At 36.6% G+C, this 23,051-nt stretch overlaps 1 protein-coding gene across 7 annotated transcripts in view; it reads right to left on the bottom strand.

The window, feature by feature from the left end:
* The window catches only part of GABRB2 (gamma-aminobutyric acid type A receptor subunit beta2), a 144,818-nt gene that overhangs the window by 74,159 nt on the left and 47,608 nt on the right, over window positions 1–23,051 (bottom strand). For all 7 annotated transcript variants that reach the window (XM_021549518.4, XM_085591045.1, XM_021549519.4 and 4 more), the window contains exon 6: window positions 21,622–21,842. In XM_021549518.4, the coding sequence (XP_021405193.1) occupies window positions 21,622–21,842 (221 nt within the window). The remainder of the gene's footprint in view (window positions 1–21,621; window positions 21,843–23,051) is intronic.

Here is a 23,051-nt window from a genome sequence, read left to right as displayed (position 1 = left end):
TGCAAAGAGAGCCACACTGCCTCTGTGTAGGATTTCTGTTAGACCATTTACTTTTTATGCCTTTTCCCCCATCAGACAATCTACTATATACCTTTGCATTTCTAGCAAAAAAGGAAAGCTCACAAATATTTCCTCCTTTCTACTCTGAAAGAACTTCACTGGTGCTAGTAATGAAGTGTTTACTTAGCTCTTCTTAATATCTTCTATTTTCTGTCTATACACAACCTGACCTTCCCTAAAATGCATCAGAAACCATTTCAGTAGCATGTCAAAGTGACATGGTACACATAACCATGATTTGCTCATCACAATAGAGAATGAGTAAGGGAAAAATCAGAACCACAACGACATCATTATCTGTCAACTCTGCTGCCCCAGTTACTGAAACTTTCTAGAGAGCACTGCACTAGGCCACCTCTATACATGACCAAGTATTAGAAAAATGTAGATTTTTAACATTTTTTTAAATTTTTTTTTGGTTCTGCTTTTCCTCATGTCAAAGAGGATGACGTTCTCCCATTCCTTCCTTCCTGAAGAGGTCTCAAATCAAACTGTCATTCACCAGATACTCAGTTTAAGAAAACAGAGCATGCTAAGCCATCTCTCAAAGTAAGAGCCACAGGTCTGTGTCCCAGGGAAGCACATCCTGAGAACCACTGCAGCACAGCCCCCCCAGCTGGAATGTGCTCTCTACTTGCCACAGAGTGCTCCTGCAAAATGCAACTCCACACTTACCTCTGGTAGCACATCCTCTTTCATTCTCTGAGAGGTGAACCATTATCCAACAGCTGCAGAAAATATTTTTTTTTAAAAAGAGTTCCCATGAGAACTGGAAGCACCTGCAGTTGCTAAGCTCATCAGAAAGAGAATGATATAGCCAAAAATCTTCTCTGTCCCCACCTTCCCTCTCCCCTCATGCATCTCGGAAGGCTTGAAACAGTGCCATGAGCAAAAGAGAATGAGAAACTGTCCTGTTTTGTCCTGCTATTGCACAGGCTGATTAAATCTCCTGCAATCATGCAGTAAAATAACTCAAATGTCCTTGTAACTGAATATTGTCATGAGGTCAATATCTCTAGCTTTGCAAATAAATATTTCAGCTTATTTCTGATATTTAGGGCAGAGTAAGAGACACATACCCAAATATGTAATTTTATCCTACTGACATTCTTTCAAATATCACTCTAATATCAACTGTCAATAAAGGCTGAACACAAATAACACACATGATCTTAAAGCTCCAAAGCATCTGAAAGCCCTCAGACTTTATGTCTGCTATGCTAATGTATTACAATACCATTGGCTAGATTAGCACACTGACACTAATATCTCAGTTTGCTTGTAATTTTATTGGATGAACATTATTTGTAGTTAGTAGGTCATAATGCTTTATCCCCCTGTGGCAATAAGGGGATGGGGATGGTGAAGTGCATGGGTAGGTTGTGATTTTTTTAAAAATAAAAAATTCTGCAGCATACAAAAATGTGTGTATGTGTATATATGTATATGATGATATATATGTATATATGTGTATCTCATTTCTCATGGTAAAATAAAAGGTAATATAAAGGTTATATTTCTGTGAGACTGTCCATACTAGGTTTATCTTGCATCTACAAAGCCAGTGCACATAATACTAATTACATGCATTTTTGCATATCCTCACCTGATCAGCATCTCCAGGGGCTGTGTAAAATCTTTGAAAGGGAAAAAATAAGAAACCAGCTTCCCCTCCCTCTCTTGCCCCTTTCTTCTGACTCCAAAATTCATGACTTGATACTTTAAAACCATATCTTTCAGGACTCAACTCAAAGGAAATTGGAACCCCTGATTTGAAATACTTAAAAGTGTCGTTCTTCCTATACAGTGTGTCTCAAAGTATATGAAAGCATGATTTAAAAAGAAAACAAAAATAGCTCTGAAACACAGAACAATTGAATCAACCGTTCAGCCATATCAGTTAACACTATTAATTCCATTTTGTGTTCATAGTCATCATAAGTGACAAGCAACATGAATACATTCACACACACACAAATACCTAACAACATAAAGCACATAGACTTCTTCATCATATTTGATGATTGCCCTTTCTAACTTTTAGGGCTTATCCCTGCAGCTGTATTATCCTTTTTTTTTTTTGCAGCCAAATACTATTTTCAATCCCTGACAAACAGGGTAACAATGATTGGGTGACAGTGATTGCAAAGCATCTCACCCAGTTTATATCCTTGATGTTAGACAATAATTCCCGAATTGTACTTCACTACTGCATCACCCAGGTCAATTTTTAGATTCAACACAGAGAACAGAAGCTGACCACAATATTAATGTCACAAGACCCCAATTAATACCTAGCACCAATCTGTAATTGCATTCCTAAGAATTCAACTTTTTATCACTGTTTTTATCTAAGTTTTTTACATCATTTGATTTACTGATTCCTGTAGCTGTTAAAATAAACAATAAAACTACTGTCAAACCTATCCCAAGTGGTTTTAGGTTTGGCTTTTTATTGCAAAAAGTTACCATCATATGACAGCAAAAATGTAATAAGTATAATTGGACTGGATTATTCTTTTTTTCCCCACAGCTCTGATGCCAGCAGATCACACATACTGCACACAAAGAGATCATTGGCCAGTTTTAAAAAACTGTGTTTGATTCATGCCCTGAGGAGTGTCTACACGGCAGCACCAAGGGCCTATTTCCAGGTATTGGAGTGGTACAACTGACATAATACATAATGACCTGGAACATCACACAGAATTAAAAGAGGCACTGTAAAATTACAAATCAGCCCTCGGGGGAAGGTTTGAATGGTTCTTTTGCAGCAACTGTTATGTCCATAGAGAGGTGATTACTGAGTAGTGTTGAGTTTTTCACTTAGGAATGAGAGCATTTTTCTCTAGAACAGGGAGAAATTTAGTGGGTCAACAGCACTCCAGGTAGTTAGATACCAAGAATATGAGAAAAAAACCCAAACAAAAGCAAAAAAAATATATGTATAATAAAATGTACTTTTGATAATGGTGTTAATGTTAAGGCTGCACCATATAGGTAGTCCTTCACATGGCCTCTTGTACAGGTACAGGACTGCAAGACCTGTAGATCCAATAAGTTTCAAATTACAAATTTCTATTATCATCAAATGACCTTATGTAAGGCTCCTGCAGAGAGCAGGAAAACAAAAAGACAAGAAAAACACACACAGATGACTTTTTATATAAAATGTTGTAATGAGGAATTGGGAAAAGAAGAACCTTCTTATTTATATAAATGCTTTAGGATAGGTCTGACATGAGCAAAATATGAACAAACTTATTCTGCTCATTTAATTCTTAAATATGGCTATTTTTCCTGCCCAGGGTAATCTGAGAGTGGAGATCTGTGGGGAAAACCCATTTTGCAGATATTTCTGATGCTACTTTCTCTTTTCTCTCTTCTGAAATATAGGTCTACTGACTTGCCCAAGCCAGTACAATTCTTTTTTATATTGACAATGAAAAAATAAATTACTTAGAATTGCTTTCTATTACATTTCAGATGTCATATGTGGCCTCAACACTCTCCTCATCAATTTTGTTAGGCTTGTATTGCCCATTTCATATTTGGGACACCAAATACTCTTATTGCTTTAATATATTATTAAAGCAGCAGAAATATTATTTTGAAAATGGGAAGCCATGTTCTCCTTGAACATTTCAAAATCCATACCTATGTCAATTCAAGTCAGATTTATCTAAGAGTTTAGTGGATGTGTGAGAGAAGCATAACAATGAGTCAAACCTAATGACTAAAATTAACAAGGCATCTAAGTTAACTCCAGCCATCCTTCTGGAATCCAATTCCCAAGGGCTACATCTCCTCCTATGCCAAAATTAGGATGCTCAGTCATAACCTTTCTCTTCCTCATCCTAATTTCAGAACATTCATATCTTTATTCCAAACAGAAACAGAAAAACCACCCAACAGACTTCTGACATATCAGCTGCATCATACTGGCAAGAGCTGAAAGCTTGATAAGCTATCTAACACACTGAATGCTGGAGATCTAAATAGAAAATCTGGATAGGAAATATTCAGTTGGTCCTGTTCTGTTTATGAAATGAAACCTTTGAAAATTCTCAGTAAGTAAATCTCAGTGGCCAGAATACTAATCCATATACTGCAAAAAAAAAAAAACCAAAACCAACCAAACAACAACAACAACAAAAAAAGGAGTTTCCTCTTCATTACCATATTTTCCTATTAAAAAAATATTTAAAAAATAAGTTAAATCTGTATTCCCTTCAGACAAGCTTCAGAAATCTTATCAAGGTCCCTTTTCCATTCTAAAGCTAGTTAGATCCATCAGTTTCTGCAGTCAAAGTTATTTGCATTTATGATCAATAAAGCCATTAGATTTGGGAGATACGTGACTCTGACCTGCCAAACAGCCCAGGATGATGCTGTTCACAATCCCATTAGCAGAGAGGGTGTGACCCGAGGCAGATTAGAATCAGGTGAACTCAGACTCTCTTTGACACCCTCAGTCTCAAAGGGTCTGAGTTCAACTGATTCTAATCAGTTTAATCAGGTCTCAGCTTCCCACAGACATATGCAGACAGTGGGGATCACTTTTAACATTCTGTGCAGCCAGAACTGAATTTTAACACTTCACACTGCACTGAAGTTGAATCAATACATAGGCTACATATGAAGGATTTATTTGTATTGTGTACTTATATAATTTAATTTAGAAAACATGTCCACCATAGCTTTTTCTGTTACCTTGTCTCTACATGAACCTTTTTTTTCTCCAAGAAAAAATTTAAAACTAGTTGAGGTAGATGAAAAGTCAGATGGAAAATATCAATCCTACCCAACACAGCAAACATAAATCTGATGAGAAATTAAATGTTTATCTCAGATATGTCAGACCTGTCCAGGACTTATTCCTTCAATTTAGGGAATTTTTAAAGTGATCATTTTGCTGTAGAAAGTGCACCTTTTCCTTTCTTTTTTTTTTAACAAATCTCTAAAATTACTCCTATGCTTTACTTAAAAGTCTTTTATACCTCAACAGTAGGACAACACATGCTGCAACTCAGTAAATCAAATTCAGAGCCTTGGGCAGCATTTACTTGATTAAATGCACAGGTGCTCTGAGGTGACTGCAAACACTGGCATAAAGCAAAAGCACCACTGGCACAGCAGGTTGAGCACAGAGCCATCCCTGAGGCACAGCACAGAGGTTGGTGGCTGCTGTGTCCCCCCTACACGTCCTCAGGCACTCCTGAGCCCAGGCAAGTGAGCAGTGGCCACCCAGCCATCAGCAAAGCCTGACACAGAACCACGGACACGCCAGCACTGCTGTCACCCACCATGGCAAAAACGTCTTGGTGCTTTCCACTGTCCACCTGGCAAGACCTTTTGACTTTCTTAATGTACAAGGATAACACCAGCACAGTAATAAAACCAGCACTCCTTCCGTGAGGCAGAGTGTGCATGAGAAATGTGCTGGAAGGGCTTTTTGAAAATAACTACTCAGCAGCAAAGTCTTAGCAGGGACGGGGACTTCAAGTTGGTGCTGCCTGCAATATGAGGTCAGAAGGAGAGGATGCTGTGCAACAAAACAGACACACATTTTTATGGGCAAGCAGGTTTCCCAGGAGACAAAATGGGATGATGTATGAAAATTATCTGTGCCATGTTTTAAGAATGTAAGACAAGTCTCTATAAGCCAATCCAGCATTTTTCTCATTTCCCAGTACACCTTCTCAAGTATGTAGTTAAATGCTGTGTTAGGAGAAACATCCATCTGTTTGGGTTTTGTTGGGTTCATTCAGGGTTTTTAATTGTCAAAACATATCAGTATTTTTGATACAAATTTACTTTCAGATATTTCAAGCATTGGCCAGAATTCATCACTGCTGTCATGCATTACCCATGTTCATTTAACCTAATGCTAGAGCCAGTGACTCTGCAAAATCTCTCCCAGGTGGTAAATCTCATTTCTAACCATAGACCAGAAATTTAGTGAACAATTTCAACAGTTTCATAACTCTCCTGTTAAGTGTTTTTCTCCTGCTGCCCCTCCAAGCTGACAAAATAGAAGAGTAATCACATGAACATCAGTACTGCATTTCAGAAATTATTCTTAGGGATTTAGATGGGAGTCTGTTTATATTGTGATCCACATTTTATAGTGACGAAGAAACTGAGGCAATAACCAAAAGTTGCCTTGCTCAAAATGGTTCCACTTTTCAGAATTTTCAACAGTCATCATCTCAATTTTTGATGCTGAAAGTATCCCAAGTTTGATTGTGGTGCGGTGGATCTGTCTCAGCTTCCCATTTACTCCAAGACTACTTCTATCAACAGATTCAAATGCGACTGCAGTGCCTTACAAGGGTATTGATAATGTCTCTGTTCTTGGAATAGCAGAGACACTCCTAAATTCAGAATTCCAGCAGTTCACTCAGAGAGCAAACTGCATATTATGCAAAGCCTTTGCATTTTCTGTGTCAGGTAACAGAAACCATGCTCTGGCTCAAGCCTACAACTCTCTATGGAGGAAAACTAGGTTCCCTTCAGGTTCTTTCTACTTTTTAGGTCACTTCTTCATTCACATTTCTGCCTATTTATATCTTGGAAACCTTGACACATGCCAGGCACAGCCCTTAGAGTCCCTCACCATCCCCCAGCCCCTGCATGCAGCTTCAAGTGGAGGGGAATTCATCCCTGTATGGCCAGAAACAGTAAATATGTACTTGCTGAGGAGACACCTGTGGTACAACTCCCATTGCCAGGAAGAGTACTGTAGCTTTTAAAAAGTAATTATAAACTTCCTTTAATTGTACCTACAGAAGAGGCTATTTCCTAAACAAACAAACAAACAAAAAAACCAAACAAAAAACAAACAAATAAAAAAAGGCAAAATAGACCAAACCAAACTGCCCTAGTATTTGCAAACAATGATCAGGTACACAGCAGTGATATTTAAAAGAAAACAAGCTTTTAAATTATAAGTAAAATATATAAAATATATGACTTCTTTGGAGAACAAACACAGAAAATATTTGAACACAGAAATGCCAATACTACTGTGTGAAAGAAGCAATAATTGAAAATCTTGGGAGCAGAATGGCTATGAAAGATGGAATGAAAGAAAAAAAAAAAATTAAGGAATTTTCTTCATTAGTTGTGCCTAAATTACTCCAGCTGTTTCTTTCAAGCCATAAAAACAAATAAATGCATGAATAGAAAAGCAAAGCAAATCAATAAAGCAGTAAAAGTATTTCTTTTTTACCTGTCACATACAAATTACACTCAAATTCTAGAAATTAAAAAAGAAATGCTTTTAGTGGAACTTCAATATTTGGAAATCCTGACTTAAATTCTGGCAAGTTCACAGACTGAAGAGTCAGAGAATCTCTTGAACACATTAGGAAAGGCTTACAGTTACCCACATAAAGCTTGCACTGCAAATGTCACATGTTGTTAGTAGGAACAGAGATGAAAATTCAGTGCTCCTGGCTGTGATTTGCTTTAAGGTTTCAGGCAAAGCTTGGCACAGGTGTACTTAAAAGAAGAAAGTGCACGTGCAAATTCTGCCTCTTAGCAACAGGATGTGATCATAGTATTGGGTTTAAAAGGCAGGTGATGAATCACAAACCCTCCTAAATAACGAGGGCAATACACCCTCTTTGCACAGTGTAAATGCCACCAGAGGAGGAGATATCACATAGCTAAGCCACTACCATCTGCACAATTAATATATGCTCTAAGCAATGAGGGAGTAGGAGGAAAAGCATCATCACTTATGACTATGTAGTCATTAGCCAAGATCCTCATCCTCATTAGACAAATAAATTAAAATTCACATTTACTGAAGCTGTCGCAGTGGCTCCAAAACAATACTCTAAAAATGGTCCCAACTGGATTTGGGTGGAAATGATGCCTTTTGAAAGAGTAGTTGGTAAGCAGAAGCACAACATCAAATACACTGACAATCCCGTGCTATTAATCTAAGGCAGCCCTCCTCCCCCAGCCTTTCACAATAAGGAGAAAAAAAAATAGAGAACATGCTAAATTTTAGTGAAAAACAATAACTCAGGGTAATAAAGATCTGTAATTCAATGAAAAACTGACTACAAAACCACACTGCTATTTCAAGTTTCAGAGCTTGGAGAGATTTTACATTAGAAAATTGCTTAACAGAAAGCATGGATGAGCACAGTCCTGAGGTAGAATGGAAAACTAAGCAAAGCCAGAAGGGGAGAGGATAATGCATTTTCAAAACAAGCATAAGAAAGAAGGAAAACTTGGTCAATACTAAGACTATATTTGATGAATTAAAATTTGAGAGGGGAGGGGTAGGGGCAATATTTTCGTTACTACTCAATATTGAAAATTGCACAAAAGTTATGCTCTAAGAGAGAAGGGGAATTGTTTTGCTAACACTCACCCTTTGTACCAACATTGAGAAGGACTTGTTTAACTAAATAGAAACTCTCCCATGTTTCTGGGCACAAAACATAATCACTAAAACTTTTATTAGATAAATCCCCTGATGCAGAGCTGACTCCCTGTTCTCCTAACTGGCATCACACTTTCAGAACAGAAGATAATAGATTGTCACACTAGGCCTGAACTGTCAATGTCTTTTAAAAAGCACTTTGAAGATCATGTTTTCCAGGGCTAGTAAGAGGTGCTGAACAACAAAAACCTGTGAGGAATACAACTTTTCACTTTTCATCCCTATTTAAACTAACGAGCAAAATGAATCCTGACACCCTTCTCATTTTTCTCAACTGAAAGAGAATTTTACAAGTCTCAAAGTGGAAGGATACTTTATTTCTATAAATAGGGGGTTAGTTTAGGGGTTGTGCCATGGGCACAATATTAAATTTGATGCATCCGCACCCTATTTTGCAGGAGTGGGAAATTCAGGATTCAAGGAGGGGTATTCAGACCAGCAGTCTCTCTGGGTTTATCAGCATGGCCATTACACATCTAACATCACACAGCCCGCTGATCCCATACTTACAAAGCAAAACAAAAATCTGTTACTACATATTGCACTGACAAATACAACTTAATAAAAAAGTCATCCAAGTGAAAAAACCTTCTTTACCAATGCTTTTTTTCTTTCATATAATTAATTAATATTTATCTTTGCCTATCTGAAGTTTGAGCATTCCATCCCCTAATCATGTGTTTTCTAATTGCTTTATACTGATGTAATATCCATATCTTCCTCTGAACAAATTACTAATAAAGTAATACCTGTAATGGCAGGTTACACTTAATATTTACTTTCATTCTTGACATTAAACAAAAATTGCTCTTTTACTTGTCTTCAGTTCTGTGGCAAAGTGTTCCCCACTGCTAAAAATTTCAGTGTCTTGATTCAGTCTTACCCCTATTTCTAAAACCAGGACATAGACAATTTTCTTAGCAATCCTATAAATCATAAATACAGATTGTACTGAAATAAAATCCATATTGAAATCAAATGGAATGAACTCTAATGAAAATTAAATGAGGTGAACCAGAGAAGATGTAACCTGATAAGACAGCTGGAATGGGAGTCTATCTCTTTCAATGCAAGTAAAATACCTTCAGTACTCATGGAAACAAAATATTAACACAGAAAAAACTTCCAAAAAGCACAAATAAACAAAACTAAAGAAAATACCAAAACACTTACCATAATACCTCAGTATCCGATTCTGAAGTATCTCTACACATCAACTTTTTTACAAGGTTTTTTTAAGTGCTCAATTATAAAAAAGGAAGAGTACCATGATAGAAGCTTTGGGTTAGACAGTTAAATCTAAGGAGGAGCAGAAAAAAGATGCTGACTGGAGGCCTGACTTAAATGGCAACATGCAGCTGCAGCTGATTTACATGAGTGGGACCCCACCTACAGCATTAGTGCTAACTTACAGAACCACCTGTGCAGGGGAAAGGTTTCCTCCTAATCCTTGTCTACAAAGATCTTTATACCCTCAATTAGATTTTAATTTCTTCTAGGATTGCAACTTGTCCTCTCAAATTTTTCAGGGTTTATTCTTTTTTGTTTTTAAACTAACCATTAAAAAAAATAATTCTGTATACTACAGTACATGCATCTGGAAATTACTCTAGGACCCTTCAAATACAGGCTAAGTTTTTTTGTTTGTCTTATTACAGACATATATAACTACCAAATAAGAACACCTTCCTGAACACCAGCATTCAACATTTTATCCATATCCCAGTTTTAATAATGAGCAAATAATTTACTTTAAATGATACTGTGACTTCTTTATAACATAAAACCATCTTGCATTAGAAGATGAAGACAGAAGGCTATGAAAAAGTAATCTTGAATATATCTTCAGTATCTCTTTCTTCAAAAAGAAATAAACTGCTCTGCCTGGGAGAAGGGGTGGATGTTTCTTTAACACACAGCAGTGTCCTTAGAAATTTTTTTTCAGATAAATACGGCAGCTCTTGAATGCATTTCTGGAAGGCACAGCAAAGCTACATGAAAATGAATAATGGCATATCTTTCTTATGGCTCTACCACCTCTTTAAAAATCCAACAGCAACAAAAGCCATCTCCTCTCTGTTGTACGTGCCATTTCTCCAACAACACTAATGCTGTGAAACAATATTCAAAGGCATTTCAGGATAACCATAATGTAATATTTGTACATTCCAACTGTAGGTGCTTTGGAGACCCCCTTGGAGAAGCAGCCCACAGATTGGTGTTTAAAGATGCACAGTGAATTCCTCTCAGTTGTTTGCCAAGAATAAGATATACCCTGGGATGGAACAATGAAGTAAGCTCCTGTTGTGTGTAATGAAAAATAGAAGGAGAGAGGGATGAATACTCAGCATTTGCCTCCTTGCCTTTGTCTTGTTTTCCATCTCATGCACTGATGGTCATCTCTGCTTTTTACAGAGAGAACCAAAGGGAAAGGCATGAGCCATCTTCTAGAGAGTAAATGATATGGTGAAAACACAGGTGATGATATCTCCCTGAAAGGATAGAGCTTACCAGCAAGGTCTAATAATAATTTACCTCCTCAGCTGAACACAAACGAATGTCCTGCAGTCATCTGAGTTCAAGGGATTTCTAAGTTCTTTCCAAGTAGTTTTCATTGCTTGAAATTTGTAATATTTCAGTAAAAATATCTATGAGGTGGACTGTAACAAGCTTTATGATTACAATAAATTAATGTTTTCTTGGTTTCTCACATCAGCAGAAGCATTCCAAATTTTGCTGTGTTTCTTCCTATGCAGTATCGGTCATACTGCCTTGTTAAAGTACAAGAATATTATTCTAAAGCATATTATTCTAAAGCACACATCTTGGTTTTAAGTTAAAAAATTACAAAGCTACACAAAGATCTATTGCTGATAGCTAATTTTTGCTAGCATTTCTACCAGTAAGAAATGCTGTAAAAACCTGCACAACAAAGAAAGTCCCAATAGCAAAGGACAAAATGTCAGCACAGAAGTTTTGGATGTCAACATTGTGATAAAGAACAATTTCCTTCTTCCTCCAATATTTCTGATGCTTACCCAGATATCTCCAAATGGGGATAGGTTTTGGATTGACAGAAACAACACACTGAAGTAGGTTAAAAAGTTATGATCCCTAAGAGAGAAGCCAGCCAAATAATGCTGGACCACTTGGTCGTGACCCTAATGTTCCAGTTTCCATTAATGCAAATTGAACTGAGATCTCTAAGTGTTTCACCAACAGCTACACATCCCCTGTTTTTCTCCATTCTGACACTGAAGAGAATGCATCATAACATTGTTCAAGATATACTGAATAAATTTTCCATCACCACTTTAAATAGGAAAAAAGCTGCCATGCAACACCTTCTACAGTAAAGATATCTCAGTCTTGCAGGGATTGTTAAGGACTATCACTACATTTTTTATGTGAAAACAAATGTTAGCTTTACAATCCCCAGTGGCTTTAAAACCCTGCAAAGGGCTTTGGGAAAAGGATATCTTTCCACATTAAAAGGTCTTATGCTTTCATATGCCTTTCACTTTTCAAGATACATTTTTGGAGCAAATATTTCAAAATGTCAGCATTTTAATAAACAGTCCTGAGACAGATCCCTGTCACTGAATGAAAACAAGCCCATAAGCTGTAAGTATTTTTGGGGGGCAACACACATGAGGAACAGGGGGTCATTGTGCAGCAGAAAAATTATTATACATTTGCCATTCTCAAAAGACAATGGGAAGACTGACACAACCACAGACCTCAGTTCAGGGCCCCTCCCTGCAAGGAACAGAAGACACAGAAGCTTTGGAGCAATACCAGAGAAGGGCTTTGGAGCAGCACCTGAGGCACATGGGGGTCTCAGCCTGGAGAAAAGGAGTCTCAGTGGAACCCTCCTCACTCTCTACAACTCCCTGGCAGGAGGTTGTAGCCAGGTCAGGGTCATTCTCTTCTACCAAGTAACAAGCAAAGGGAATGAGTAAACAGCTCAGGTTGAACTAGGAGAGGTGTAGATTGCATAATAGGAAAAAAATTCTTTCCTGCAAGGGCTGTTAAATATGGTAACAGGCTGCCCTAAAGAGATGGAATCACCATCCCTAGAGAGATTTCAAAGATGTGCAGATGTGTCAGCAGCAGCCACCACAAAAAAAGATATGGTAACCCATTGAAGGATGACATGCATATTCGATATTCTGCAATGGCTGCAGCTTTTTCAAAAAAAGTGTTCTCAAAAATGGCCCACTGTACCACAAGAAGATGGAGAAAACAGTGACCACTCAATTCAGAAGCTGAGCAAGATAAGGCACTCTGGCAAACCCTCCCTGGGAAATGCTGAAGGTGGACTTAGAGCCATGTGTGGGAATAATTTAGGGTCCTGAAAATTTGCTTGTTTCTGAGCAACTGCTAGAAAAGATCATGTCCACAGGACACAAACCCTGGGGATCCTCACTGTATTGACTGCAGCACCTTGAAACTCCTCGTGCTGCTGGAGCAGCCACTCCTGGGGAGCAGTCCCAGGCCACGCCAGGCAGGGGATTGCTGAGCTCCTTTTTGTTCTGACACAGGGAACATGGCTCATGTAGCTCTCTCCTTGTGATTTGATCTCACAGGCTCCTCCTGGCCCTGAGACATTCTTGCCATCTGCTCCTACAGATGGCACATTCATGTAAATTTTAAAGAAGGGTTTTCCAAACATTTTCTATTCTCTCTCTTCTCAGATAGTTCTAGACTAGCAGATGCAGTAAATGTTCTAGGAATGACTAGTCAGAAAGAAAAAAAAAAAAGCAGCAGGAAAAAGAAAATATGATCTTACACAAGTAATTTAGAGGTGAAAAAAAATTCTGGTCACTGAACAGCAAGTAGAAATATCTGCATTATAGTCTAAAAATCACTGATAGCTATAGCTTTAAAGTGCTCTTCTGCAGAGGCTTACACACATTCTGAGTCTGGAGAACATAACTGGAAGCACAAACCCCCAGAATTTCTTATAACTTGTCCTAGTTTCTCTCCTTCTAAGCAGGACTGAAAACGGTTCCAAGAAGAGCTCTCTTCAATTACTTTGCACACTGAAGACCACAAGAAATTTAAATTTTCAGAGAAATAAAGAAATAAACCCATGAGATGCAAGTAAAAAAGACTCCAACAAACCCTCTATACTTGAGGACTTTAGATAATTCTGATCTCTCAGAAAGCATTTTACCATTCTGTAAAGTTTATTAACAAAGTAGGATAAAACACTGGGTGAACAAATCAGCAATTATCTTCCCAGAAAAACACAAAGGAAATATTTTTTTTGGGTGAAAAAAATTACCCAAACTAGATATTTAACTAGAATAAAAACTAAATCCAAGTACTTACAACTTCAGATAAGACATTTGGTAGGGAAAAAAAACATATTCTTCTATTCATTAAATAGTATTCTACAATGTCTTACATTAAAATGTAAAATAAAAACTTCATATGTTAAATCACAACTAAAAAGTGATTATGCATGACCCCCAAAATGTATTATTAGTTCTACAGTGTCCTTACTTTTATTTTTCTTACACATGCAAGGATTCCAATCCTGCTCCTACTTCTGAGATCCATCTTAGATTTTAACAATTTAGTAAAAGAACCCAATATGTGCAAGTAGCATTTATAAATATGCAAATATAACCTATTTATTTATGAAATATATATAATATATTTAAGCATGTGTTTGGATACACACATTTAGCATCTATCCCATTAGCTGAGCCTTTATCAGAGCATTCTGAGATTTTTGTATGTCCTTCCAACTGGAAAATCTCCTTTCTCAAGATCCCCAACTACCAGCTCAAATGATATGATCAAAGATTTTGCAGAAGAGAAATTATAGATTGCTGTAATTCTAAATTATAAAAATTATTCAATTTTAATTTAAGATTAAATGTTTGATGACATCTATTTGTTTTTTGGAATATGCAATATCCTTGGAGCAACTTAAACTATTTCATGGTTCTTTAGCTGATGGAGTTTTCTTACTAATAAAGACTAAATGCCACAGTCTGTTAGGCAATAAAACTCACAGTTCTTTTCACTTCATTGCAATGTAATAATTTTCGTTAATAGGGGCTTTTAATGGAAAGGATTCCTGTGACTTAAAGCTTTTTTTTATTAAGCTTAATTGAATTAATTATTCACATACTAATGACTTAACAGCCACTTCATAAAAAAAATAAAAGCAAAAGACCCTTATGAATACTTATCCTGTACTTAAAATCTAATAAAGGAACTGAAATAGAAAGATATCTTTGTTTTCTTTCAGATAGGAAAGATATTTAAAAGACAACTACTCTCCCTCCTGCTGAGGATGAATAGTGAAAAGATGCCATTCCAAATCCTACGGAAAAATGCATAATAATCTATGAATCCTTAATTGCAAAAATATATTTATAAGAATCAATGGTCTCTTTTTTTTTTTTTCCCCAAAAATTGCATCTTTCCTAAAACTGGCTCATTTTGTGAATGGGCTGCTATGTAGGGAAAGTGGAACAATGTGATTCTGAGAGAACAAAACAGATTTGAATCTATAACTTGGCCATCCCAAGGTGCACATGAGGGCTGGCATTTTATAATTCTTCATAATAAGGCTTGGCACTTGTGTAGTGTTTTATGGGATCAAAGCACTTCACAAACTAATTAATTAATCTTCACAACACCCCTGTGAGAATGTAGGTTTTAGCATTCAATTTACCGAATGGAATAACTGAGCAGAGAAGCTGGATGATTTGTTTCATGTCCAAACCTTCATTTCCCAGAAAAAGCGTTATTAGAAATAACAGTAGTTGCATTTATCTGTTTTATTCCTTGCAACCTGCAAAAGAACTATGAGAAAGGAAAACAGCATCTGGGCACACCTTGGGCCAGAGCTGATACCTTGCTTATTTAAAACAACAATTAATTCACTTAAGAGACACGCTGGGATTTAAGTTCCTTTCCTTATGCTGGGTCTATATTGACAGTGCAAGAAAAGAGCCCTGATCAGACATGTCCTGCCCCAGGATTACCAAATAATGAGATTGGGGTGGTAATGATTCCTTGTTAATGCAGAAATTCTTTGTATTTGATATTCTACATAAATGTATAGTATTCAATTTTTTTCAAGTCTTTGCAACAGCTACATGACTTCAGTTTGAAATTTTGTTTTACTACATTTACATTTATTTCTGCAAGTTTCCAAAAAGTTCTTGCTTTGACCACCTGCATACAAGATTTAAGGGTTCTTACACATGTCTGTGTATGCTAACAGCCTTGAAAATCTGGACACAGAAAGTGAATTAACCTCATTTCTTGTGCAAGAGTAAACAACTGCATGTCAGACTGTGAATTAGCTTTGGCAAGTGCTGGCAGAGGAAAAGTCAGTAATTGCATCTATACGTGTGAGCACCAGCACAAAAAAGTTACCCACTTAACACAATGGAAATGCTTCTTCACAGATTGATATTCTCATGTTCAAACAAGTCTTATAAAAATTACTTTTTACTTCCTCTTTGCAATGCCTATATATCCAAAACTAAGCAAGCTTTTATTTTTAATTGGAGAAGTGAAAACTACTGACACTTCAGACATCATAATAAAAATATACATAGTATTTACTTATTTTTTTAACAAATAGCAACACTACTCTGAGACAGTATTGGCACTATTTATGCTACAGGGATATTATAATCATATAATTATAAAAAATATATATACAAAATTATATCATTGTAAATAAAACATTATAATGTTTTATTTCTTCTTCTTCCCTGAGGCTGGACAAGGCCCCAGTTGGCGTGAAGGGCTGCAGGGCCAAGAGAGGCACGAATGTGATGGAACCAGAAACACCTACCCCCTTGACAGGCATCATGATCAAGAGCAGAGCATCCAAAATAATATATTCTCCCCAGAAAATAAGTTCAGGTTCTTCTTATCTCTTCTGAAATCCCCAAAGTGAAAAGATTTTGAGAAAATATTTTGCTTAACATTAATGTGCTTTGAAAGTCCTTAAATGCCTTCTGTCCAGCTTCTGGAAATATAATATTGTAGCAAAAAGGTAGGACAGGTCTGTTGCTTTCTTGCAGAAGGTATTTTGGAATAACAAGGGTATTTGAAATACAGTAGGCAGTTCAAAGATTTGCTTTTAATTCACAGAATCACAAAATTTTAAGGGCTTGGAATGGATCTTAATGACCATCCAGTCCTAAATCCCCTGCCATGGGCAGGGGCAGCTCCCACCTCATACCTGGCCTTGAACACTTCCAGAGTTCCAGCTAGTACAAATGATTGTACGATTTTAAAACTGAAAAATGGAGCTTTACCTCAAAATTATGCTTAGGATTTAAATAAAACCCCAGCCCTGAAAAAACCTCCCAAAACCCCCAAACTAAAAACAAAGAAAACCCCCCCAAAACAAACAACCTCACAAAAAAAACCAAAAACAAACAAACCCCAAAATAACCCCCCAAAACAAACAAACAAAAAACCCCCAAAAAACCAAAAAAACCCCACCAGAACAGCAAAAAAGAAAAAAGTAAATAAAGATCAAATGCTTTACTGAAGAGTAGCTGTTGTGAACACTTCATCTCTCAAAGAATGTGGTCTGAGAACTAAAGATTTTTGCAAAGCAATTGCTTTTAAAATTGTCCATGAGATTTCATAGACAATGAGGTGCCTATGGGGAGTTAAGCTGCTGTACAAGTCTAATAATGCAAGAAAAATGCCCAATGCTGTTCTACTGGAGCAAAATATACCAGAATCTATTTTATTTGCAGAAGTGAAAATTTCCAAGCAGCTGAAACAGAGTGAGCAGACAGCAGAAAGCACAGCTGAGATAACACAAAATACAGTCAGCCAGGACTGTTTAGGATTTTGTGACTCAGTGCTGCTAGCAGGAAATGCAGAACAAAGCAAGACCATCATACACATAATTCTCTCATTTGTGAGAGATTACTGTGCTCCATCAGTCAAACAGGAATTACTGCTGGCTGAGTAGGAGACTCATAGTTGGTAATGCGTTAGATGAATCTCGGCAAGTAAAACTGTTAGGCTTTCAAAAAGAAAAGTCTTTAATTTCTAAAAAAACTCCTCTGGTCTGCTTCCTTTTGTTTTCCTTTTGGCTAAAAAGGATGGGAATGGCATTAGCTCAAAGAACACGGTTCGTATCAGGAGTTCTGCATCTATCCCATTTTTCTGTAAAAAACACCCACAAACTTCATTTACAAAAATATAAAACCATTCTACTGAAGAGATACAAAAGCATACAATGCTCTTGGTCAAGTAATTATCAGTTTTCTACCTGCTGTCACAGAGCTCTCTTGTGAGGAATGTTGGGAGAAGTGTATGCAAGAGTCATTATCTCTGTAAAGAGCCTGGTAATGGTGCAAAACCACACAAAACTACACCAAGCATCTTCAGCCATTTTTCAACAATATTTAATCATTGTATTCCAAACTTAATTCCCCCCCTACTCTGACACATAGAATCACAAGACTCTACCAGCAAAGAGGCAAGTTGCAGAGAGACATCATAAAGTAGATACACAAAAAGCAGTAATTCTAAATTGGCAAATAGAAGGATCTTGTCACCATTCTCAAATTTTGCACTCCCATCCCTGGAAAAAAATTCCAAAAATTTGGTGCTTTCAGAGAGTGCAAAAATCAAAGAAGTGATTCTTTCCCAGGCTTACACAGAAGAAAGGAGAAGACAGCTGAACTTTTCCATCCACACTTCTGGAAAGGTTTGTCAAAAGTCAGGGGAAATTTTTTATATAAATATACATATACAAAAATAAATACAAGAAATAACAAACTCATCTACTGTAGCACCCATTTCTGCTAAGTGTATTATATAAACCCAGCTATTTTAACACAAAAAAATTAGTTAAAGCCATATCTTTTCCTCGGTTCTGACTGCATATTCTAATTCAAATTTTATTCAACCTATACTATTTGCTAGCCTGGATTTGAATGTCTAAATTTTCTGTTCTAAATGTTGTCAAATCACTAATATCCTCTTGCAAGTAATCTTAATTTCTAACATAGTAATTTTCCCTGTAATGACTATTTAAGACTAGATGTTTACAATTTTCTACCATTTAGGTACTTAAATATATCATCTACTGAACGTCCTGCTCTTGGCAGTAATGAATAATTTTCTTGACAGATGGAATATGAAAAAAAAATACTAAATAAAACATAAATAGCTGGCAGTTATCCCTCAGAAATAAAAGTCCTTAACTTAAACGCAACCAGTATGTCATGTTCTCTGTAAAAACAAGGTCAAGAATTTAGTGATGCCTTTAACTAATGCCCTATTGCAGTGAAGAAGGCAGGCTATGAGGACAACATTCATTATTAGCCATTTCTCTTTTTTCCCCTCCTTCTCTCCTCTCTGCCAGCAACAGCATAATCCACATGTTCTCACAAAACTGCCTCTTAGTCCTTCCTGAAATTTACCTTGCCAACATCACATCTAATCAGATGTGACATGCACACCATGTATGGGCTCTGCTCACAAAAACAAAGAGGGCATTCTTAAGGGATCACTGCTTGCTGTATGAAATTGTTTATAAATAGATGTATGGGGAGGTGAAACATTTCAGACTGATTCTTAAGGGAATCTCAGTTCTGAAAAATGAATCCCACAGTAAGAATATGTGACTGCAAGGATAAGCTAAAGTAAATTAATGCAGCAACAACAGTAGTGATTTTCAGATTAATAGTGTACAGGGGGTTTTAGATATGTAAGAAATACAACTAAGCAGGAATTTTTAGGATGTGGAAATTACTAATAAGCAAGAAATAAATATATCAGTACTGTGAACATTTGAAATAACAATAACTCTGAGTTGAATTTAGATGAAATAGATAGATAAAGTTATTTAAAGCTATAAAACTAAAACCTTAATATCAGAATATCATTGATTGTCACTCGATCCAGGGAAGCAAAAGCAGAATACGGCCAGTCACATAACCCCGTTGTATTTCCACTGGTGCATCTTCCCAATCCAGCCCAGGGTTTGAAGGATGTTTTAGCCAGAAAACCCTTCTGAGACCTACTGGGCTGAGTCTGAGGAGGAGGAATCCATTCTTTGTGCACTTCACAAGACTTGTCTGGGGTTCATTAAGAATTAGGACCTGTAAGGAGGGGTTTTCTATCAGGTACCTGTGGTGTCAGTCCCCACCCCAGAAGACACAAGAAGCTGCAGAGTCCTTCAGCTGCCCCAGGGCTGAGGGCAGCTCCCAGCTGTCCTCAGGGACACTCACCCTGCCCCTGCCCCTGCACAATTCACTGCACACAGCAAAGAACAAGGGCACAGCTCACGTCCAGCATTCATCTGGTGCCAGCTCGCCGGGCAAAGAGAACGTTTGGAATGCACCGAGTCTTAAAAGAGATGTAAGAATCGATAATCTCAAATGTGAGATTGCTAGGTATATCAGAATACTAGGAGATTTTTTCCTAAAGTGAAGTTTTTACTTAGGAAAAAAACTGTCTAAATATCTTTAACTCTGGACTGTAAACAAGTCCTCCAATAGAAAAAAAATCCCTTTTTAGAATTATTCTAAAACCATATTGAAGAAAATAACTCTGGGAAATAAAGGCTCAAAGCATTAATAATGATTCCTCTAATTACATTGAACAGCTTTAAGTAAAAAATAGATACCATTTCACGTTATTGCATCTCATAAGAGACATTAAAATTGATCTGCTATTTATGCTGAATGAAAAGGAGGAAAGGTTTCACCAAAAACAATGAAGCAGTATCAACACCGGTTCAGCTCAAAGAAAAGAAACAATCAAAAACCTTCAAAACTTTAAACAAAGTATATTTCATGAAAGGTTTTAAATTTTCGAAAAACAAATGAACATCACAAAGAAACTTCCAGAAAATAAAACTTTCTTTTACTTGATTTTTCTAGGACAATTCTTTGCTGCTTACCAACCTTTTTAAAAAGAAACAGAATTTACTACAGATGCTTAAAAGTACTCAGAATAAAAAATGCCACAAATAGCAAAAGAAAAAAAAAATAGCATTATTGAAGACATTAAGCCTAATATTTATTTCTAATTTATTCTAGAAGATAATAATAAAGATTATGATTTCAGAATCCTAAATTGAAAACTACACCAAAACCCTTGTTATGCTCACTCTCACTCCACTAATATAACTGTGTGTTATGTAGCTGGTTTATATTTCACTCTGAACTGCAGCTGCCTTTCAAGGAACCAAGTATCTGTTGCTTCACTGAGCAATCACAAAAACTGCAGACTTGCTGGCAGCCATAGTGCCAGAGCCTGAGCAGCTCCCACAGAAAACACAACTGGACACAACAAACTTTGGCATTTCCAATCCCCAGCTCGGCAGCGTTTTGTGTCGTTAACCCAGGCAAAGCTTTCCTGCTGTTTTGTTACCTACCCACACAGCACTGGCAGCACCTTTTGCAGCTATATTGTTAAATCCATTTCTCAGCAATTATTTATCCTGCTGACATCACTAAACAGACAATTTCCCAAGTTTGCAGAAGTCCAAGAGTGAAGGCCTTCTGTTGATTTCTCCAGCCACCCCTCTCCATAGAGTCATACAGAACAACAACAGGCTGTAAAACATTTCAAGTTATACCACTTCTCAGTGAAAATCAGAAAGCTGATTCATCTGGGTAGCATAGAAACCAATCTAATATTCAATCAAAAACATTTTTTAAACATATCAGTTAAACTATCAGTTCAGCTGTCATATACATTTCCTGTTTTTTCCTCTGATCCTCATGTTGTATTTCATATTTCAATTCCTTTGAAGAAGCAGTTCTAAACCAGGCTTTTAATCCAGAATATTTCAAATAATATTTACAGTCTTATCTGTTCTTAATACAAGTCTCTGAACTGTACTAAAAATAGCAATTTATTTCAAAAATTTGTAGAGAAAGAAAATCCTTAGATTTAGAATACAACCTTAGAATAGTTTTATTTTTCTGGAATATCATCAGTACAGCAATAAAAAGAAAATCCTTAAAAAACAAACACATGAAAAAGAGGAAGGAATGGTTTTTATTTTTACCTTTTAAATCATGGTTTAAAATGAAGAGACAGAAGAGTTAGAAATGATTCATACTGACCTGAGTCCATAAAGGACTGTTCCATCTGGATGCAGGCGAATCATTCTGTTCTTCACAGTAACACCATGAACAAATGATTTCTTGTCATTCAGGAAGTAGGTGTCGGGCACCCAGAGCTGATCAGCCACTCTGTTGTCCAGGGTAAGGTTTAGAGGTATCACATTATAGGACAGCCTCTTATCCCTCCACGCTTGCTGGAAGTACATTGTCAAAGTATAGTCCTGTGAGCAGAACAAACAAACAAACAGAGTTTGCATTGAAATATACATATGCAAAAAAATGGCAATGCAAATATACAAGTATTCATTGTGACTGTTCCTAAAGGCAAATATTTTTCAGAATTTCCATGAGTAGATTTATATATTTTTATGGTACTGAATATCATGTATGCACTCAATAACAGCAGTGACACAAAGAAGATGGGGAATTTAAATTTTATGAATGACTTGGAAGTCCTCACTTCAAAATTTACAAATAAAATTGTAGACATTTAACAGCCTGTAGCAGTTTAGAAGCCTGGGAATTCTAGGAAATAGGAACATTCAGAGATCCAAATTTAATTTCAAGGTCTCCATTGTATTCAACAGAGGTCTGGATCAAGTCTTCTGTCTCTGAAGTTGGAGTCACCACCCAAAGACTTGCCTAAATTAAAATTTCTTCAGAGTCTGTTAACTTTCCCCTGGGCACTGAAACCAATGGGAATTTTTTAAGGTTTCTAAGCTATACACTTAGTCTTAATTTTACAGATTAAGCAACTCTGGTTACTTCAGGGGGACAACTCAGCACAATTAGCATTTCAGTAATTATTCACAGTATTATGAAACTTGCATTGTTTTGATGCAGGTCACCACTCTTCAGAGATGTTTTGACTACTTGGTTTTTTAAAGAATAATGCATTTACGAAGGTTATACCTTTGTCAAAATTGTTATCCAGATGCAGAATATTCATTATATTTAGCCAATGCTAAAAAAACCTCTACAAATAGTACAAAAAGTATATTGAGAGCAACCCTGGAGAAAGACTTGCATAAATGACAAGATTAGTTCTTATGTGCTGTTTTATATTGTAAAGGAGAGTCCACTATTTAAAGCAGTTTTTATTACAGTTGGAAAATAAAAATTTATCTTCCTCCTGAACTACTTTAAAAGCATATTCCACAAGTGTATTTTACAAGCAATCTCATTTAAGAGGATATTTGACATATGAACACTATATAGAACTTCTCAGAAAAGACAAAAATAAATTTTTCTTATTCTGCAGTTTCACAGACTGAACAGCCCAGTAGGAGATCACTGAAATTGGGTTGCTGTAATTATTCTCTTTACAATGTACAATACCCACCCTTGAACTAGGGAGGGCCTGTGAGAACCATGGCTATTTCAGCAGAATTCTGGAAGCAATGACAGAACCTTGAAACTAAGTGACCCTT

This window comes from Lonchura striata, chromosome 13 (assembly GCF_050655825.1).
Source record: "Lonchura striata isolate lonStrDom1 chromosome 13, ASM5065582v1, whole genome shotgun sequence".
NCBI lineage: Eukaryota > Metazoa > Chordata > Aves > Passeriformes > Estrildidae > Lonchura > Lonchura striata.
This window is presented reverse-complemented; position numbering and strand designations above follow the sequence as displayed.